Source organism: Eurytemora carolleeae, unplaced genomic scaffold, assembly GCF_000591075.1.
Source record: "Eurytemora carolleeae unplaced genomic scaffold, Eaff_2.0 scaffold364, whole genome shotgun sequence".
NCBI lineage: Eukaryota > Metazoa > Arthropoda > Copepoda > Calanoida > Temoridae > Eurytemora > Eurytemora carolleeae.
The window spans coordinates 59,199-81,714 of record NW_019396261.1 but is presented as its reverse complement, the minus strand read 5'-3'; the positions used below and the strand labels follow the sequence as shown (position 1 = coordinate 81,714).

The 22,516-nt window shown below is 33.5% G+C and overlaps 3 protein-coding genes across 4 annotated transcripts in view; 1 reads left to right on the top strand and 2 right to left on the bottom strand.

Annotated features, from left to right (window-relative positions):
- Window positions 1-11,087: 11,087 nt before the first annotated feature.
- LOC111699588 (muscle M-line assembly protein unc-89-like) lies at window positions 11,088-13,841 on the bottom strand. The gene is made up of 4 exons (XM_023470291.1): window positions 13,803-13,841; window positions 12,512-12,933; window positions 12,083-12,355; window positions 11,088-11,731 (listed from the first exon to the last, which is right to left on the bottom strand). Exons 2-4 carry the CDS (start codon window positions 12,927-12,929, stop codon window positions 11,088-11,090), a joined length of 1,335 nt encoding a protein of 444 aa, XP_023326059.1. The 5' UTR covers window positions 12,930-12,933; window positions 13,803-13,841.
- Window positions 13,842-16,187: 2,346 nt separating this feature from the next.
- LOC111699592 (tryptophan 5-hydroxylase 1) overlaps window positions 16,188-22,516 on the top strand; it is a 47,949-nt gene continuing 41,620 nt past the window's right edge. The window contains exon 1 of one of the 2 annotated variants that reach the window (XM_023470299.1): window positions 16,188-16,275. The gene's annotated coding sequence lies outside the window, so the exon portion shown is untranslated. The remainder of the gene's footprint in view (window positions 16,276-22,516) is intronic. The other variant, XM_023470296.1, reaches the window with a different exon arrangement.
- LOC111699593 (uncharacterized) lies at window positions 16,313-21,390 on the bottom strand. The gene is made up of 6 exons (XM_023470300.1): window positions 21,289-21,390; window positions 19,889-19,970; window positions 19,249-19,325; window positions 17,466-17,554; window positions 16,661-16,756; window positions 16,313-16,372 (listed from the first exon to the last, which is right to left on the bottom strand). Exons 1-5 carry the CDS (start codon window positions 21,307-21,309, stop codon window positions 16,717-16,719), a joined length of 309 nt encoding a protein of 102 aa, XP_023326068.1. The 5' UTR covers window positions 21,310-21,390; the 3' UTR covers window positions 16,313-16,372; window positions 16,661-16,716.

The following is a 22,516-nucleotide window of genomic DNA, read 5'->3' as shown; positions in this document are numbered from 1 at the left end:
ATAAAATATATATTTACATTCAATGCAGTATTGATTGAAGCTTTTTTAATGTAGTTAAGGGTAAAAGTGAGATTTTAAAGTATTTTTTCTATACGATGTAATTATACTTAAATGGAATACATACGTAATTCCAAGTGACCCTCCACTTATAGAGTGGCATGTCCGATGTAACTTTGAACCCTTCATTTCTCCATCGTTTCTGAAGCAAGAAATGCGCGAGTCACTTTTATAGAGAAACTACTAAAGGAATGTTCAGTTTTCAAAAGGGAAACATGGATTTTTAATGCAATACTTGATCAGACTATGCTTTGAAGGGTATTGTTGTGAATCAGAATTATTTTTTATTCTTTTCTTAATCTTTTAGTTTGGGTGAGTTCAATGCAATGTAGAATGTAGATTGTAGAATGTAGATTGCCTGAGGAAGATGTAATATTAAAAGAACCCCCCCCCCCCATGAGTCCTCACCTCAGAAGGGGCACGCGTAGGGGGGGGGGCGGGGGGCTCGGCCCCCCTGTTTCTACACATGGCAAACAGTTTGTAAAAAATATTCAAACATGCGGTCTAGGAGCATAAAAGTGGGAAAACTTCAGTTTTCAGCTCCAATTTGTCTATTATTTATTTTTTGTAAATTGGGGTTTCCGTTAAATACGGCTTGATATGGTGGATCTTTAGATGCACACAAGAACTATTTTAAGAAAAACACTCTGTCATAGCGTTTTATCACAAAAGGCCATTTGCGATTGTTTTTGTAAATGTTTCTTAGAATAAATAATACATTAAAATTTACTATTTGAAATGATTCCTGTCAAGTTTCTGAAAATTCTCTCACCCTTATTATATATTTTTTATTTTTACAATGTGGTTAATCTCAAGTAAACTTTAATATTTATTTACATACATAAATAAAAATTACAGTCTAAATGAGAAATTAATTTGTAAAATTCCATGGTAGTTACACCCCCCCCCCTGAAACCGCCCATCTTTCAATACGCCCGTGTGCGTCCAATGTGCGTCACCCTCCCTCCCAACTTCTTGGCTTCTTCTTGTGAGTATTTCAACTCTTAATGTTACTTTAGATCCTATTGTTTCTTCGCGCATCCATTTTACAAATTTCGCAGAACTTTCAATAAGAGGGATTTCTAAAATTTAAAAATCTAAAATTAGTTGAGGAAACCTTTTTCCTTTCGGGTAGCCAGAAACCTTCCTTGGGGTCATTTGAGTTACCACAAAAAATTGGCTCTGATTAATTTATAGTTGTTTTGACTTTTAATAGATACAAACAAACAGACAAGCAAGAAAATACTTATATTTTTATAATACACATACAACACATCACATGGTTCAAAAATAAGATAAAAATAAGACAGTTATACAAATATTCTAAAACCGCGTGTTTATTTCGTCATATCCTGCAAAAAGCAGCCGCTATAGTTCCACTCCCCTCCCTACTACCGTCTACCCCATCCTTGTGCGCTGGGAATTATTCGGAATTTGACGCCGTATTAATAATTCTTGTAGAAGGGGAGGGGGGGGAGTAGAAAGGGGTCTAGAAGATCGTTGACCTTATCAGCTAATTTGGCGCGGAAACTCATACACTGTGCAGGGCACGTTCTTTTAATTTGGAAACCGTTGTTTTTTCTTCGTATGTGTTAGTTTTTTCAAACAAAATGAAATAAACACATATACATACATACAAAATTCAGTGGCGCAACTAGAGGGGGAAACCATTCCCCCCCCCCCCCACTGATCATGGTCGTGGATCATCTTACATAACATACTTTCATTATCTTATCCAAAATGCCTACTTTTTTCTTCTTTTTAACTTAAATTATGTGGCATAGAGCTAGGAATTAACTTTATTCATCATCTGAAAACGAAAACAAAAGGCCTATATAATTTCTTCTTCTATTTATGCAGCCTCTTAAATGTTACAGAAAACTGACGACCAAACAAACTGCAGATTAAAATAGTCATAAGGATTACATTGGACTATTGCAAGAATCATGAACTATTGCAAGCAGATGAGACATTTGACAGATGAGACAATTGATAGATGAGACATTTTACAGATGTGACATTTGACGGATGAGATATTTGACAGATGAGCCATATTTGTCCGATGCAACAAATGACACATTTTCATTCGTGAAACATTTGACTGATAAAACATTTGACAGATGCAACATATGACATATACAACTTTGACGTATTGAAAGACAAATGAGACATTTGACATTTGAGACATTTGACAGATGTAATATTTGACAGATGCGATATTTGACACATGCAACATTTAACATATGCAACAACTGACAAATAAGATAAAAAGACAAGACTTTTGAGAGCTGAGACATTGGACAGGTGAAAAATTTGACAGCTGAGACATTTGACAGCTGAGACATTTAACAGATGATACATTTAACAAATGAGATATTTAACTGAAGACATTTGAAAGACGTAATTCAAATATCACGTGATATTTGACAGACACAATATTTGACAGACGCGATATTTGACAGACGCGATGTTTGAAAGACGCGACAAATGACATATCTATTGATGATACATTTGAAAAAACATTGACAGAGAAGACATTTGACAGATGAGATATTTGACAGATGATACATTTGACAGATGGACATTTGACAGATGGACATTTGACAGATGGACATTTGACAGATGGACATTTGACAGATGAGAAGTTTGAAAAATGATACATTTGACAGAAGATACATTTGAAAGATGAACCATTTGACATATGAGGCATTTGACAGATGAGACATTGCACAGATGAGACATTTGACAGATAAGACATTTGACAGATGAGACATTTGACAGATGAGACATTTGACAGACACGACACATGACATATTTATTGATGACTAATTTGATAAAACATTGACAGATGATAAACTTAACAAATGAGACTTTTGATGAAGGGACTTTTGACAAATGAGCCATTTTACAGATGAGACATTTTACAGATGAAACATATGACAGATGAGACATTTGACAGATGAGACATTTGACAGATGAGAATTTGAAAGATGAGACATTTAAAAGATGAGACATTTAAAAGATGAGACATTTGACAGATGAGACATTTAACAGATGAGATATTTGACAGATGAGACATTTGACGGACGAGACATTTGACAGATGAGACATATGACATATGCCACATTTTTACTGATGATACATTTTACAGATAAGATATTTGACAGATGAGATATTTGACAGATGAGATGTTTGACAGATGAGATATTTGGCAGATGAGATATTTGACAGATAAGATATTTGACGAATGAGATATTTTTCAGATGAGATATTGGACAGATGCAATATTTGACAGATGTTATAATTGGCATTTGCGACATTTGATAAATAAGAAATTTGACAAATGAGACGTTTGACAAATGAGACATTTGATAGATGTGATATTTGACACATGCAACATTTAACATATGCAACATCTGACAAATAAGATAAAAAGATAAGACTTTTGACAGCTGAGACATTTGACAGCTGAGAAATTTGACAGCTGAGACATTTGACAGCTGAGACATTTAACAGATGATACATTTAACAAATGAGATATTTAACTGATAAGACATTTGAAAGACGTAATTCAAATATCACGTGATATTTGACAGACACAATATTTGACAGACGCGACATTTGACAGACGCAATATTTGACAGACGCGATATTTGACAGACGCGACAAATGACATATTTATTGATGATACATTTGAAAAAACATTGACAGAGAAGACATTTGACAGATTAGATATTTGACAGATTAGATATTTGACAGATGAGACATTTGACAGATGGACATTTGACAGATGAGAAGTTTGAAAAATGATACATTTGACAAAAGATACATTTGAAAGATGAACCATTTGACATATGAGACATTTGACAGATGAGACATTTGACAGATGAAACATTTGACAGATGAGACATTTGACAGATGAGACATTTAACAGATGAGACATTTGACAGATGAGACATTTGACGAATGAGACATTTGACAGATGAGACATATGACGTATGCCACATTTTTACTGAAGATACATAACTCATAACTCATAACAAAATTGGTCTCCCCTCCATCATAGTTTAATGTAATGTAATGTTTACCCAACCTCACAGGAATTATAAATGTCGTCGTCATACTTCTGATATTCTCTCAGTCTAGTGTTTTTTTCTGTTTGGATGATGTGCCTAGTATACCCCAGTGAAGCCCAGTACCTTGCAGTACACTGGGAAGTGTATAAGGTACGACGGAGTGTTTAGCTCCGAAGGTATAAAGGGTTGAACCGTTTCACGTGTACACAACCTCAGCTGGACAGGCGGGAACTCTTTGACAACCCTGAAGTACTCTGTATACCCTGTTACAATCATTTTCCATAAGTACATTTGGGAATTACAAATTGGTGTTTTTGCCATCCCTCCTTCCAATGAATCATCAGCTGTTTATTTTTAAAACATGAACAGCATCTCTTTTTTACTGTTTTATATGAATGCAAAACTAGAGTAAGGTGATACACAGAAATGTTTTATAATAGTACTAAATATTTTTAAACAAATAAAAATTCTGTTTGGTTTGGCAATTATTTTTGCAGAAACTTTCCTACTTTCTGAAAGGTTACACATCGGACGTTTAAGGATATCTATTCGATATGAAGAAATATTTTTCAAAACTTATTTGACTTAAACTTTTAGCTAAACGAATTTAGAAAAAAATGCCGGTTTAAGAAGTTTTAGATAGATATTATTTAGAACAAAAAGTTTTATCAAAAATTAAACTTTATATAAGTTTTATAGGGCGTATTAACATATGCAAAAAAAATCATTTCTGACACCCCTAGGCTTAGTATACCAATATATTTCATCAAAAGCATACTGCAGCCATTTAATTATCATACAGAGAAATTTTCATAAAAATAGATTTTCTTTTGCAAATTTATTAAACTGTAAGTATTATTAAGTAAAATCTTAGCTTAAAATTGTTGATCGAATTTTTTCTTCAGAATGTTATACTCTTCATGAAAACTTTTGATAGATTTTTTCTTTACAAGAAGAACTTTTTATTTGTCATTAATTTAGTAGATAATCGGATTTTGATTGTGGAGATTTATTTTACGGGGAATCGTAAACCCCAATTTTTTTTCTGGGTCAGTTATTAAGTCTTTTTGATATGGATAAAAACGTTTGCAGCTTAAAAAAACATTATTTTTCCTAGGAAAAGGTGATCATTTTAAATTTTTAAAAAACGTCTTCTTGGAATAAAACTAATCAATTTTCTTTTTAAATAGATGCCACTTTCATTTAATTCATGTTAAAATAAGAAGTCCTGCCAATGTTTTGTTTTAAATTATGATTTCTTATGACGAGAATGAAAATCTGTCCAATATCTCATCTGTCAATTATATCATCTGTTATATATCTCAACTGTTATATATCTCATCTGTCAAATATCTCATCCGTAAAATATCTCATCTGTCAAATATCTCATCTGTCAAATATCTCATCTGTCAAATATCTCATCTGTCAAATATCTCATCTGTCCAATATCTCATCTGTCAAATATTTCATCTGTCAAATATTTCATCTGTCAAGTATCTCATCTGTTAAATGTCTCATCAGTCAAATTCTCATCTGTCAAATGTCTCATCTTTCAAATTCTCATCTGTCAAATGTCTCATCTGTCAAATGTCTCATCTGTCAAATATTTCATCTGTCAAATGTCAATAAATAATAGATGCAAAAATTTGCGACAATTTAATAGATGACACATTTTTTAAGTAACACAATTTACATATATGAAATTTGACAGATGCGACAAAATTTTGTTTTTCTTGTAAATTTCATCTTTTCTTAGACATTTGACTGATGCAACTTACGACATTTGAGAAAAAATTTTCTTCGAGTAAAAACTGGACAAGCAACACCTGCAAATATTAAATAAAAAATTAAAAAAATTCCTGGCAAACACCCAAGATATTGAATTAAAAAATAAAAATTCCCACAAAAAAATATCTTCAAAATAATTTTTTTTTTAATGTATGCAATGCTAATTTATTAAAAAAAATGATTTCGATTTTTTGGAAATTTTAAAAGAAGTTTTCTTGTGAAAAATCTAATTTGCATTCCATACAAAAAGAAAATCCTTTTATTTCAGGAGTTTTTTTATGTTATATAAGCTTATATGTCGCATCTGTGAAATTATGTAATTCACAAAAAATTTTTTTTAAATTTTCATTCCAAATATCAAGAAAAACATAATTTTGAAAACAAAATTTGGCAGAAATTTGTATTTCATAATTTAAAATTTGAAAGAAGATACGATTTTCTACTGAATTAATAAAACATAAGAAATTTTTCTTGTGAATAAAAAATGTCTCATCTAAAAAATTGTCGCAAATATCATATTTTGCATCTTTCACATGTCTCAGAAATTATATAATTTACAAAAAAAGTGAAATTTATTATTTGTTAAATTTCCATTTTATACATAATTTTGTAGAAAATTATTTTTATTTTTTAGTTTAGTATCCTTTGGTGTTTTATGTTAAGATTTTCACTTGAATGAAAATACAATTTTCTTCTGAATAAATAACAAAAAGGCATATTTCCTTGTGAATGATTAAATTTGCATTCCATGCATAAAGAAAATCATAATTTCGAAGACAAATTTTTTAACAGGAATGTTTTTTTGTCATACATGACATGCTTCATATTTCTCATCTGTAAAATGTCATATCCATAAATTGTTTTACTTTTAAATATCTCATCGATAAAAATTTCATAAGACAAATTTTTCGTATGTCTCAGAAATTATGAAATTTATCAAAAAATTGGAATTTGAATGGAGATACGATTTTCTACTGAATAAATGTCAAAAAAAGATTTCCTTGCTAATAATAAAATGTGTATTCCAAACGTAAAGAAATACAAGATTTTGAAGTAAGAAAAAAATGGTTTTACTTGTCCAATGTCCCATTAATAAAATTGTCACAAATATCATAAGTTGCATCTGCCAAAAACTAAGAAATTGTGAATTTTGCTAGCAAATTTTAAATATTTTTTCAATTAAATTTGCATTTTATACATAAGGAAAAACATAATTATGAAAAATTTTTAATGAATAATAAAATATGTTTTAGTTGTGAAAAGTCCCAACAATAAAATTGTCTCAAAAGTCATAAGTAAAATCTGTCAAATGTTTAAGAAATTATAAATTCACAAAAAATCGAAATTATTTTTAAATTAAATTTGCACTTTATATACGTAAAAAAACATAAATTTTAAGAAATTTTTGTTTTCTTCACTTCAATAAAGTTACAATTTTCTACTGAATTATTGACAAAAAAGAAAATTTACTTGTGAGTAATAAAATTTGCATTCCATACATTAAGAAAATCATAATTTTGAAGAAAAAATCTGTCAAACGTCCTATCTGTGAATTTTTTTACTTATCAAATGTCATATATCATGCATCCATCTGTCTAAGAAATTAAGTATAAGAAATTTTGGTATTTGCAAAAAAATCCAAATCATTTACTAATTGAATTTACATTTTATACATTAGAAAAACATAATTTTGAAGATTTTTTTGTGGGAATTTTTATTTCGTAATTCAATATCTTAAGGTGTTTGCCGAGAATTTTTAATTTTTTAATTTAACATTTTAAGGTGTTGCTTGTCAAGTTTTCAAGTTTTACTACGATTTTCTGTTGAAAACTAAGAAGTTTTTTATAGAAATAAATAAATTTTTATTCCAAACAGCAATCATAATTTGAAAGAAATATGCTAAGGTGTTTTATATAAAGTTTTTTACTTGAATTTTGATACTATTTTCTACGGAATTAATTAAAAAAGAGAAGAATCACTTGTGAATAGTTAATTTGCATTCCTTATATTAAAATTTTAATGAAAATGTTCTTTTTGTCATCTGTCGCATTCCACACATTAAGAAAATCAAAGTTTTGAAAAAAAATTAATTTTATCTCTTAATTTAAAAAAAAAAATAAAAATTTTAACGACTATGTTTTTTTGTCATATGTCGTTTCTGTTAAATGTCATATTTTAAAATTGTTTACTTGTCAAATGTCTAATGCAGAAAATTGTCGCAAATGTCATGTCTGTCAAACGTCTAATAGATTATGAATTCCATAATCTATTAGACGTTTGACAGCATTCCAAACCTAAAGAAAATCATAATTTTGAAGAAAAATTTGAAGAATGTTTTTTGTCACAATTTATTTTTTTCAATTAATTTTGCATTCCAAACATAAAAAACAAAGAAAATTTTGTGAAAATTTTCTTTTTTTTATTTAATATTTGAAATTGTTGTTTTTCAAGTTTTTTTACTTGAAGGAAGATCCTATTGAATTTAAAAAAAAAGGTTTGTAATGTAAATAATCAAATTTACATGGCAAATAAAAAGTAAATCATAATTTTGAAGAAAATTTTTTTGAGTGTTTTTTCATGTCATATGTTGCATGCTTCTTATCATGTATCTATCTAATGTCATATTCGGTATGATTTTTTTTATAAAATTTGCATTCCAAACCTAAAGATTATCATAATTTTGTGGAATGAAAAAATTGTTTTGATAAAATTCTTGCAAATGTCATGGAACATCTGTCAAATGTCTAAAAAATATAAAATTTACAAAAAAAATCGAAATTAATTTTAATTAAATTTACATTTTATACAAAAAGAAAGACATAATTTTGAAAAAATGATTTAGCAATAATTTTATTTCAAATTTAATATTTAAGTTTTGCTTTTGAATGAAAATATTTCAAATATTAAATAAGAAAAATAAAAATTCCCGCTAAATTTTTTTTCAAATTATGTTTTTGGATTTTTTTTTAATTTCCTAGTTTCAAAGACATTTGTCAGATGCAACTTAAGACAATTGCGACAGTTTTATAGAGGAGACATTTGACGACTACAATAATTTTTTTTCTCTCTTCAAAATCTTGATTTACTTTATATTTAATTATTCAGAAGGAAATCTACTTTTTTGTCATTAATTCAGTAGAAAATTTTCATTTCAATGCAAAACTTAAAATAAAACACATTTGGATATTAATTAAAAAAACCCAAAATTTCAGCAAAACTATTTCTTCAAAATTATATTCTTATTCATGCATCAAATGCAAATTTGATTTAAAAATAGTGTCGGATTTTTCTGTAAATTTTTAAAATTTCTTTGGCATTTCACAGATGCGAATTTTTACACAAAACGTATTACTCTCCGGAAATTTATACAGTGTTTAAACATACCTTAGAATTGTCGTAGGAGGCTGATTTTTTGCATGCAAACTCAGAATTATGCATATTACATGCATTTTTTGGTTTTGAAGGAATATGAGCAAAAGTTAACTTCATTAATTGCACTTAAACATTTTTCCTGGCACTCTTAAAAAATATTCGATAAAAAATTCACCTCCAAAGGCTTAAATGTCCGCGCGCTCGCGTAATAAAAGAAAACATCTTTGAATACTTATTTGCTAAGTTAGAATAACGGTTGCATGCGATTCATCAAACTATAGCAAAATTGGGACAAGGAATTCATTTCCGAGGTCAAAATAGACATTGGAGCACTCTGACCAGCGTGCTAGTAGCCAACCATTACATTATGGGTCATCATAGTACATTTTTTACATGTTGTATGTCGATTTATAGGTAAGTTGGCACGAGAAATTCATTTCCGAGGTCAAAATAAATATTCGAGCTATCTGATCAGCGCGCTAGTAGCCGCCAGTTACCTTATGGGTCATCTTTCTACATATATACATGTTGTATGTTGATTTATAGGTTATTGGTCACGAGGAATTCATTTCTGAGGTCTAATTTAATATTGGAGCATTCTGACCGGCGCACTAGTAGCCACCATTACATTATGGGTCATCTTGGTACATTTTGTACACGTTGTATGTCGATTTATAGGTAATTGGACATGAGGAATTCATTTCTGAGGTCAAAATGAATATTCGAGCATTCTGACCGGCGTGCTAGAAGCCAGCAGTTACGTTATGGGTCATCTTCCCACATATTTTACATGTTATATGTCAATTTATAGGTAATTGGGCACAAGGATAAATTTCCTAATAAAAACTTTTGTAAGACTACTCTGACCGACATGCTAGCAGCCAGCAGTCACCTTTTGGGTCATCCTGTCATATGTTTTGCATGTAGTATGTCCATTCTGGGGTACTAGAAACAACGATTCTCTTTCTTAGGTAAATAAATTAAGTATCAGGACTCTGATCGGCGCGCTGCTGGCCGAAGGATAATTATGGGTTCAATTAAGATGACCCATAATGTAATGGTTGGCTACTAGCACGCCGATCATTATGCTCCAATATTAAATTTGAACTCAGAAGTGAATTCCTCGTGCCCAATAACCTTTAAATCGACATACACAAGTAAATATGTGGGAAGATGACCCATAATGTAACTGCCGGCTACTATCACGCCGGTCAGAATGCTCGAATATTCATTTTGACCTCAGAAATGAATTCCTCATGCCCAATTAAGAGTAATACGTTTTGTGGCCCCTCCCCTTTGCGACAATTTTATGAGCGAAACATTTGACATAAAAAAAAAATTTCGTTTAAAAAAATTTGATGTATGGAAAGCAAATTTAATTAAAAGTAATCCCAATTTTATTTGTGAATTTCATAATTTCTTAGAAGTTTGACAGATGTAAATTAAGACATGTGCGACATTACATATGACAAAGAAAAACATTCCTGCAACATTTTTTTCTTCTTAAAAATCATGGTTTTTTTTTATGCAATGCATGCAAATTTAATTACTCACAAAGAAATCTTCTTTTATGTCATTTAGTAGAAACCCGTATTTTTATTTATAAAACTTAATATTTTAAAAGAACGTAGAATATTAAATGAAAAAATAAGAATACTGCAACAAAAATTTCTTCAAAGTATGTTTTTCTTTATGTAAAAATGCAAATTTAATTAAAATATAATTTTTATATTTTGTAAATTTAATAATTTCTTAGCCATTTGTCAGATGCAACTCATTACATGTGTGACAATTTCATGGATTCAGAGCATCATCTGCTTTTACTGGAGAATCAGGGTTCTTCAGAGGATGATCTGCTTTTACTGGAGACACAGAGTTATTCAGAGGAACATCTGCTTTTACTGGAGAAACAGAGTTCTTCAGAGGATCATCTGCTTTTACTGGAGAAACAGGGTTCTTCAGAGGATCATCTGCTTTTACTGGAGACACAGGGTTCTTCACAGCATCATCTGGTTTTACAGGAGAAACAGGGTTCTTCAGAGGGTCATCTGCTTTTACTGGACTTACAGGGTTCTTCACAGCATCATCTGCTTTTACTGGAGAAAAAGGGTTCTTCACAGCATCATCTGCTTTTACTGGAGAAACAGGGTTCTTCACAGCATCATCTGCTTTTACTGGAGAAACAAGGTTCTTCACAGCATCATCTGCTTTTACTGGAGAAACAGGGTTCTTCACAGCATCATCTGCTTTTACTGGAGAAACAGGGTTCTTCAGAGGATCATCTGCTTTTACTGGAGAAACAGGGTTCTTCAAAGCATCATCTGCTTTTACTGGAGAAACATGGTTCTTCAGAGGATCATCTGCTTTTACTGGAGAAACAGGGTTCTTCAGAGGATCATCTGCTTTTACTGGAGAAACATGGTTCTTCAGAGGATCATATGCTTTTACTGGAAACAAAGGGTTCTTCAGAGCATCATCTGCTTTTACTGGAGAAACAGGGTTCTTCAGAGGATCATCTGCTTTTACTGGAGAAACAGGGTTCTTAAGAGGATCATTTGCTTTTACTGGAGAAACAGGGTTCTTCAGAGGATCATCTGCTTTCACTGGAGAAACAGGGTTCTTCAGAGCATCATCTGCTTTTACTGGAGAAACAGGGTTCTTCACAGCATCATCTGCTCATACTGGAGACACAGGGTTATTCAGAGGATCATCTGCTTTTACTGGAGAAACAGGGTTCTTCAGAGCATCATCTGCTTTTACTTAAGAAACAGGGTTCTTCAGAGGATCATCTGCTTTTACTGGAGAAACAGTGTTCTTTAGAGGATCATCTGCTTTTACTGGAAACACATGGTTCTTCAGAGGATCATCTGCTTTTACTGGAGAAACATGGTTCTTCAGAGCATCATCTGCTTTTACTGGAGAAACAGGGTTCTTCAGAGGATCATCTGCTTTTACTGGAGACACAGGGTTCTTCACAGCATCATCTGCTTTTACAGGAGAAACAGGGTTCTTCAGAGGGTCATCTGCTTTTACTGGACTTACAGGGTTCTTCACAGCATCATCTGCTTTTACTGGAGAAACAGGGTTTTTCAGAGGATTATCTGCTTTTACTGGAGAAAAAGGGTTCTTCACAGCATCATTTGCTTTTACTGGAGAAACAGGGTTCTTTACAGCATCATCTGCTCATACTGGAGACACAGGGTTCTTCAGAGCATCATCTGCTTTTACTGGAGAAACAGGGTTCTTCAGAGCATCATCTGCTTTTACTGGAGAAACAGGGTTCTTCAGAGGATCTTCTGCTTTTACTGGAGAAACAGTGTTCTTCAGAGGACCATCTGCTTTTACTGGAAACACATGGTTCTTCAGAGGATCATCTGCTTTTTCTGGAGAAACATGGTTCTTCAGAGCATCATCTGCTTTTACTGGAGACAAAGGGTTCTTCAGAGGATCATCTGCTTTTACTGGAGAAACATGGTTCTTCAGAGAATCATCTGCTTTTATTGGAGACAAAGGGTTCTTCAGAGGATCATCTGCTTTTACTAGAGAAACATGGTTCTTCAGAGGATCATATGCTTTTACTGGAGACAAAGGGTTCTTCAGAGCATTATCTGCTTTTACTGGAGAAACAGGGTTCATCCGCCTGGAACAGAAAGGTTGGATTATCCAAATTGCAGGGGTGTATATTTTTAAAAGCTATGAAAAAAGAGACATAAAAAGGCAAGTATACATAGATACCTGGAGTATAGTATTAGAAAAAATCCGTACAATCCGTACAATTTTCGAAAACAAAAACTGTAGAATCCGTACATTTTTTTTGAAAAAATCCGTACATTTTTAAAAAATCCCTACATGAACTAAACTAGAATGAACTAAGATGAGCTAGGATAGGACTAAGGATGAGCCAGAATGAACTAGAATCGGCCAAGGATGGGCTAATATGGAATAGGACAAACTATGATAATCTGGGATTATTAGAATAGAGCTAGAATGAGCTAGAACGAGCTAGGATGGCTAGGATAAGCTAAGATGAACTAAACTAGAATGAACTAAGAAGAGCTAGGATAGGACTAAGGAAAAGCCAGAATGAACTAGAATCGGCTAAGGATGGGCTAATATGGAATAGGACAAACTATGATAATCTGGGATAGAATGAACTAGAATCGGCTAAGGATGGGCTAATATGGAATAGGACAAACTATGATAATCTGGGATAGAATGAACTAGAATCGGCTAAGGATGGGCTAATATGGAATAGGACAAACTATGATAATCTGGGATAGAATGAACTAGAATCGGCTGAGGATGGGCTAATATGGAATAGGACAAACTATGATGAACTATGATAATCTGGGATAGAATAGAACTAGAATGAAATAGGATTAACTATGCATCATATTGATATTCTTTATGAGTAACCAACACTTTAAAATCCCCCTCACCAGCCCATTTTTTTTCTTCTTTCTCATAGATCAGAGAATAATTTTTCAAACATAAATCCTTGTATTTTACCTTGTCCTTTATCTTCTGAACATCACAATCTTCAAACTCGCCAGCGTGTTTACGGGGAACAAACCTGTCCAATTCCTTAAAATAAAATTCTGAACATAACTAAAATCAAGCTGTAAAATTATGGTCCAAACCCCGCCCTTAGAAATGTGTCAAGGATATTTTGGAACAGTCAACTTTAAGTCAGATAATTACCACTGAATTCCAAAAAATATACCCAAGGACTTTTGTACCAGAAAGGTTTCTCTACTACTCTACAATAAACCATGCAAACTAACTGTATTTTAAGTGTTTTGTCCTAAACTATACAGTTCACTACACTACAGTGAACCACACTTACCTTCTGAATTCGACGTGTTCTATCCTGAACTAGTACAGGCTTTTCCAGCTTGAATATCTTCTCTATATACTTGATAACTTGGTTATCTAGTGGAGTCCCTTCAAGTCCTGGAAAAAAAATATTTTCTACATGTTGCTATTCATTAGATTGGAGACGAATTCGGATACAGAGAAAACTTTACAACAAAAGGTTCTCTAAACAACTTTTTATTTTTCTAGCATTTGAAATTTTTTTTCTATATTCTACAGTATATTTTCGTTTATTAAATCAAAGGAGTACATATATCCTTACAGAGCTGCAGTGGTAATTTTTTATCCTTTTTCATTCTTGTTGCCCAACAATTAATTTATTTTCTGCAATTTAGCGAATAAAACTCACCAAGTTTTCCCTTTGTGCAGGGAGAGAGAGAGAGATGGAGAGAGAGAGATGGAGAGAGAGAGAGATGGAGAGAGAGATGGAGAGAGAGATGGAGAGAGAGATGGAGAGAGAGATGGAGTGAGAGATGGAGTGAGAGATGGAGTGAGAGATGGAGAGAGAGATGGAGAGAGAGACAAAGATAGAGAAAGAGACAAAGATAAGAGAAGAAAGAGAGAGAATAATAAGAGAAAATATGAACCTCGAGTTTAATATGAGAAAACCTAAACCTGGAGTTTAATATGAGAAAACCTGATCTTGGAGTTTAATAACAGAACACCTGAACCTGGAGTTATAAAGAGAAAACCTGAACCTGGAGTTAAAACCTAGAGTTTAATATGATTTTATTATAGACCTTAATTTTGGGATATTCGTCGAAAATTTGCTTTGCAAAAAAACTTTTAACAACAAAAACGACTTTTCAAACAGTACAAACGACTGTAGTAGAATATTTTTGAAAAACTTACTAAAATTATGGTTTAAAAGTTCTAGCTCCAAAAATAAGTAAAATCCAGAAATGAACCTTCACATTGTTGGGAAATTGGATGAACCCATCATAAAAAATATGTCAAAACGATTTCTGAGCATATTCAATGAGTAAAAAAATTATTATTTGATCTTCTAGTAATAGTTTGATATGTTAATTATCAAAAGCAGTGCTTAGGATCCGGATTCAATGGATCCGCTTCCTGGATCCGGATCCAAGGGGTAAAATATCAACCAAAAACTGTAAAAAAACTTTTTTACTCCTAAAACCAAAATCTGAACTTTTGAAATAATAGAGATTATAAAATTTCCTAATTTCTGAATGGTTCATCAAGTATTAGGATGAACATATGCGAAAAAAATAAAACAAAAATTTGATTTTTTTTTTAAATTTAGTAAATCCTAAAGAAATGACCTGGATCCAGATCCGGATTCGCATCAAAATTAAATGGATCCTACGCACTACATTACAACCAATTAAGCATGCAAGGTCAGGCCGAAAATTGCCTTGAGGCCGGAATTTTAGGGAGGCTTTATCTCAGAAACCCTTGGTCACAGAAGCCTGAAATTTTGGATTTAATGTTCTCATAACTTGCTAGCTGTGTGCACATTTATAAGAAATCAATGGCAATGTGTTCCACGGGGTTGCTGACTTGGTAGAGAATGACCCTATCCTTAAAATTGCGGCTCAGTCAAAATTTGGAATCAGTGTTAAAAATATAAAAGCTAGTGAACTAAAATTTACAGACATTCACAGGTATACCCCCACCTGTGCATTGTCCTGCTAGATTTGAGGGTATTATATTCCTTACAAATAATAAGACCCATTTAAACTGTTCAAAGGCTATAATTTTGTAATTATATTAAAGGGAATTCTATCATGTATGATATTCTTTTGCTGTAAATATGCTCTTTTCCTTTACTGATTCCATTCACTATGGAATATACATTAACTTATTCAGGGAAATCATTATAAAATTACTTCACAACATATTATCATTTAGCATTCCTTGAATTCATATTATATATTAGTAATGTAACTATTGTAATTATATCAAAATTTATAATTCAAATAGTTTGAAATGCTTTATAATATAATGTAAATTTTAGACAAAATAGATACAATGGAATACACTTTTGTTCTTTATGTCTCTCCCTACAGACGACTTGGACCAATGGCTCCCCGACAGACTCCGAGGAGCCGTTCCGCACACATAGAATGAAGAAATGCGCAAGGTATTTACCTTTATAGAGAGTGCAGATGAGGAGTTTCTTCTGAGCATTCACTTCCGTAACTGTCCCCTCGTACCATTCACCAATCTTTTCTCCGTCCCTAAAAATCATTATTATTTCAGAGGTCAGTAATTTTGAAGGATTCCCAATTTTCAAACAATATCATGCAGGTCTGTCAATTCTGAGGGAGAACGAAGAAATTCAATTCGAGTTGCATTTTACATATTTTCCCGTTTTTATTGAGGATTTTTTAACTCTGCAAAAAAGTTCTTTTAAGGGAAAGTTTTCTAATTCATCTGTGTTGACTTTTGTTGAAATAATTCAAACAAACAGACAGCCAAATATTTTATACATAACAAGCAAACAAAAATATTTTTTTATATCTTACTTCATATTATAGTTAACAAGAATACGTTGATTAACTCCAATTTCTTCCAGTTTCAACTACTGACGGGCACGAGGCCGCAGATGAATGTTACTGCATCTAAAACCAAACAAACGCAAAGTTAATTTCAAGAAATTTAAATGAATTTATCATTATAAAAATTTTTATCAGACAATTTTACATTACTTTACTCCCTAAATTTTCTCGAACATGAAATTTGCAGGTTAACACAAAACATACTTTCCCATGTTTAAACATGGAAAACAAATATTTGGGACAGGGGGCGGGGGTGCTCATAAAGATTTTGGAATAATCAGACATTAGAGATCCGAAAATAAGTCTAGTAAGATAATTTCAAGGGACTGGTGTAGTAATTTTATATGACCCTACATTTAAAAAAAGATGTCACGTCATATTTACAATAATACCTTTTAAACCTTTGTCTATACAAAAATCAATTTATTATCCCAAATACTATGAAAAATTGATTATTTTAAACCATGTTTTTTGGATAAAGATTTTTTTAAATAAAGGTTAAGACTTAAAAGATAAATAATATTGATATCTGCATCAATGTTTTTTTAGTAGGAGGTTTAAATTGAATCATGTGCGAAACAGGGGAGTATATTTTATGGTATGAATTGGGGAAAATAAATTATTTAAGCTAAAGCTAAATAATAAGCTAATTTTTGTGTAATAAATAGAGAAAAAGTTTAAACTTCATTTTCCCCAAAATCTCAAAATGTAAAAATGACGTAGAAAATATGTGTGAACAAATCATATGGATATCATCCTATTGATCTTTCACCTGTGATCTGTAACATTTAATGGCCATCGATCGTACACGACATGATAGTTCAATCCGTCCGACTCAGATTCTTCATCAGCTTCAATATTCTAAATATGAAAATATCAGTGATCATTTCCGTATCATATACAAAACAGAGAATGATAAAATATATTGTAACCCCTCCCCATTAATACCCCTGGGTATTAAACCTGTATTAACTAACCCTGGGTATTAAACCTGGATGACCTAACCATGGGTATTAAACCTGAATGAACTAACCATGGGTACTAAACCTGGATGAACTAACCATGGGTACTAAACCTGGATGAACTAACCATGGGTACTAAATCTGGATGAACTAACCATGGGTATTAAACCTGTGTTAACTAACCCTGGGTATTAAACCTGGATGAACTAACCATGGGTACTAAACCACGATGAACTAACCATGGGTATTAAACCTGGATGAACTAACCATGGGTACTAAACCACGATGAACTAACCATGGGTATTAAACCTGAATGAACTAACCATGGGTACTAAACCTGGATAAACTAACCATGGTTAATAAACCTGGATGAACTAACCATTGGTATTAAAACTGGATGAACTAACCATGAGTACTAAATCTGTTTGAACTAACCATTGGTATTAAACCTGGATGAACTAACCATTGTTACTAAACCTGGGTACTAAACCCGGATGAACCAACCCTGGGTAATAAACCTGGATGAACAAACCATGGGTACTAAACCTGGATGAACCAACAATGGTTACTAAACCTGGATGAACTAACCCTGGTTACTAAACCTGGATGAACTAACCCTGGGTACTAAACCTGGATGAACTAACCCTGGGTACTAAACCTGGTTGAACTAACCATGGGTACTAAACGTGGATGAGCTAACCATGGGTACTAAACCTGGATGAACTAACCATGGGTATTAAACCAGGATAAATTAACCATGAGTACAAAACCTGGATGAACTAACCCTGGGTATTAACCTGAATGAACTAACCCCTGGTTACTAAACCTGGATGAACCAACCCTGAGTATTAAACCTGGATGAACTAACCCTGGGTACTAAACCAGAATAAACTAACCATGGGTACTAAACCTGGATGAACTAACCCAGGATACTAAACCTGGAGGAACTAACCCTGGTTACTAAACCTGGTTAAACTATCCCTAGGTACTAAACCTGGATGAACTAACCATGAGTATTAAACCTGGATGAACTAACCATGGGTACTAAACTTGGATGAACTAACCATGGGTACTAAACCTGGATGAACTAACCATGGGTACTAAACCTGGATGAACTAACCCTGGGTATTAAACCAGGATTAACTAACCCTGGATAAACTAACCCTGGTTACTAAACCTGGATACTAAACCTGGATGAACCAACCCTGGGTATTAAACCTGGATGAACTAACCATAGGTACTAAACCAGGATGAACTAATCATGGGTACTAAACCTGGATTAACTAACCATGGTACTAAACCAGCATGAACCAATCCTGGGTATTAAACCAGGATGAACTAACCGTGGGTACTAAACCTGGATGAACTAACCATGAGTATTAAACCTGGATGAACTAACCATGGGTACTAAACCTGGATGAACTAACCATGGGTACTAAACCTGGATGAACTAACCATGGATACTAAACCTGGATGAACTAACCATGGGTACTAAACCAGGATGAACTAATCACGGGTACTAAACCTGGATTAACTAACCATGGTACTAAACCAGCATGAACTAACCCTGGGTATTAAACATGGATGAACTACCTTAGAAATCCTTTGGATTTTAGCTTCAAAAAAGGCTCCAAAAGTCTTTCTTCCTTCACGGCAATCCATCACGTCGACTTAAAATATTAAAATGTGAGTGAAGATTAGGACTATGTAATATTTTTTATAAGTTATAACACTAAATGAAGTTCTAAAGATTTTAAAAGATACATATCCTGAGATCCTCTGATTTTACAGGAAACAATAAATCCTTTCAATTAGCATTTAAATTCACTGAAAGTGAACATTAATAGATTGGCAATACTTTTTAAAAAGGCTTATTCTTATTTGCAATTGTGACAACAAATATGTATTCAAAAACTAACTTAACTAACTTAAATATACTCTTTAAACTCTGAAAAAAAATTTTAAGAAAAGAAAAGACAGAAAAAGACGTAAAAAAACTTTACAAAATAAATTGGTATTTAAACGAAAATATACGTATTTTTAGGTTTTAATCAAACTAATAACTATTTAAAAAAACTAAATTTTTAAGTAAGGTTTTCGGGTTAATAGGGTATCACACAGAATCTAGTAATTTCACCCCATTGAAATTTAGCGTAGAACAACCTTGAAACCAAATTAACACCTTCGGTTTTATGAAGAAAATGGATTGATGAGGGACTTCAAAGAAAAATACCTAAATCTCCAAGCCTGTAAAGCTTACTCTCAGCATCCTCAATATTAGCCCGGAGATTCTTCTCTGGTTCTGGCTCAACGAGCTAAATATAAAACTAATTTGTACTCAGTCATCTTTTATTTATNGATAAAAAGTACAACCGTCCAGTGATAATACCCCACCAGGTTAAGTTTAGATATGTATTGTCACGGGTAGCAGTCCTCTAAAAGAAGGAGCCCTACAAGGGGTCAGAGGCACATTCAATATGTCCCGGGCATACACAGGGTAGCAAGAGGCAGTGACCCCTGGCCTGTAAGGGGGGGACGTAGCCCCCCCCATTGTACTTAGAGCTATCACACTTTTCAAATCTGAAACTAAAGGGTGAAGGGCATAAAAAATATAGTTTGCTGTTTTTTTCTGCTAGTTTTGTTTGAAGGGGAGATAAAGTAGTACTTGCAAGGTAATTGGACTATATGTGTACCATAGTCCCTTTAAAGTATCCAAGAAGCACAATGTTTTAAATTTACAGCCCAAATTTTGCCCTCACCCCCTAGGAGTTCCAAAGGGGGGGGGGACAAAACAGATTTGGGGGAAATTGTGCATATTTGGCCCCACCCTCCCTAAATTTATTCTGTGTACGCCAGTGCAATAAAATATCGCCATTATCCTAATTTTAACTTAAAAAGCCTAGCTGCAGCGCTCGGCCCTCAAATTTTCTATTTATTAGTTGGGGTTAGGTTAGGTTATGACACTTTCTGAGCCGAGCGCTTCGGCTAGGACAAGCTAGGGGGCCGAGCGCTTCGGCCACCGGTTAGGTTAAGTTATGACAGTTTCTTTTATTAAGGGATAGGTTAGGTAAACACACTTTCTGGGGTGAGCGCTGCGGCTAGAACAGGCTAGGGGGCCGAGCACTGCGGCCACATGTCTTACATTTAGGATCCTCTTACGTTTAAGATCCATGTACAAAACTGATAGGGGGGGGTCCAACTTTTGACAAAGGTATAAAAATTAACATATTGATGCTCAAAACGTTTAGAGCAACTTTATTTTTTAAGCAAAAATTGAGTGGTTGAACATCCACTGAGCAAGTGCCAGACAAATTGGGTTTGTCCATGTTTACAATTTTTGGACCCCACCCCCCACCAATCAATTTTTGTACATGAATCTTATTTTTCCGCAAAATGATTCGTATTTATTTTTTCCTATTTTAGGGTTAGATTAAGCTCATTTCTGCTGAGGCTAGGATGGGCTAGGGGGGCCGAGCGCCGCAGCTATTAAAGGCTAGGGGGCCGGGAGCTGCGGCCATATGACCAAAAATATCCATGTGATACATTTGATACCCATGTACGAAATTGATAGGAGGGGGGGTCCAAAATTCGTATAATAGGAAATGCCAACAAATTCTGTATTAAAAAAAAAACCTGATCCATTTCACTCGTCATGTAATCGATTTCAGGTCCTCAACCTTACATTTAAAAATTGGATCTGTAAATATAACATCCAAATAAACAAAACTTCGCGAATTTTGTAAAAAAAAAGTATCGTTGATTTTAAAAATATAACTTGTGTTTAATGCAAATTTTTCTCTTTGTTTTGAGGGGCTGAGGCTTTGAGAAAAATGACAATTCCCCGCTCCATATGCTTCCTTGATATCTTAGGCGATTAAACCTTATAGCTCAACCCTGGATCAGCCAGCTTCTGACTAACTCACAAGACTAGGCGGAGAGAGATTGCTTAGAACGGATCTCACTACGGACTGCTACTACTTGGCTCAGCTAAAGACCACTGCTATACGGACTGCTTCTGAGTTAGCTCAGTTAAAAACCGATGTTCTGGACTGCTCCTGAATTGGCTCAGCTAAAAGCAGCCATGGATCGACCATGTCGGGTCTGTCCTAGTGAACGATTTTGCCCCCCCAGGCCCCCCCTCCTATCAATTTTGTACATGACCAAATTAGTATTTATTTAGCATCATTTAGAATTATGGTTAGGTTAAGACACTTTCTGTGCCGAGCGCTGCGGCTAGGATGGGCTAGGGGGCCGAGCGCTGCGGCCACGGGTTAGGTTACTTAAGACACTTTCTGGGCCGAGCGCTGCGGCTAGGATGGGCTAGGGGGCCGAGCGCTGCGGCCACGGGTTAGGTTAAGTTAAGACACTTTCTGTAAGATCCATGTACAAAATTGATAGGAGGGGGGGGGGCAAAAATCGTTCTCTAGGAATATATTACAATCCAAAATTTAAACATATGTAGTGGCCGTAGTCTGGATTCGTTCTAAACACTCTCTCTCTCGACACGCAAATATGGACCCGTGATAATTTGATGATGCTATCATGGCTAAATTGAAATGAAAAACACCCGGAATTTCTATATCAACTCAATGATAACATGCAACCAAGAACACTCTTCTCGCATAATAATCAACACTAAATATAAATTATTAACTACTGCGTATATTGATCAATTTTCTTGATAAATTCCCGGGAAATCCGGACTTGGGAAGGATTCGCGGCATTCTCTCAAAACCGGAAACAGAAAGTGTTGACAGGGTGCCCCGTAAATGTGAAAATAACAAACTAGCTAATAGGGTGGACCGAAATTGTAAGTAAAGATCCCCCCCCCAAGAACAAAAGATGCAGTTTATAACTTTAT

Coding starts and splice junctions, on each gene's coding strand:
- LOC111699593 (XM_023470300.1), bottom strand. CDS start 21,309: ATGACGAGTGAAATGGATCAG. Junction 19,971..21,288: donor TGACGAGTGAAATGGATCAG/GTTTTTTTTTTA, acceptor TTTTATATTTAG/CTCGTTGAGCCAGAACCAGA. Junction 17,555..19,248: donor AAATCCAAAGGATTTCTAAG/GTAGTTCATCCA, acceptor TTTCATATTTAG/AATATTGAAGCTGATGAAGA.
- LOC111699588 (XM_023470291.1), bottom strand. CDS start 12,929: ATGAACCCTGTTTCTCCAGTAAAAGCAGATAATGCTCTGAAGAACCCT. Junction 12,356..12,511: donor TGTTTCTCCAGTAAAAGCAG/ATGATGCTCTGA, acceptor CAGTAAAAGCAG/ATGATGCTGTGAAGAACCCT. Junction 11,732..12,082: donor TGTTTCTCCAGTAAAAGCAG/ATGATCCTCTGA, acceptor CAGTAAAAGCAT/ATGATCCTCTGAAGAACCAT.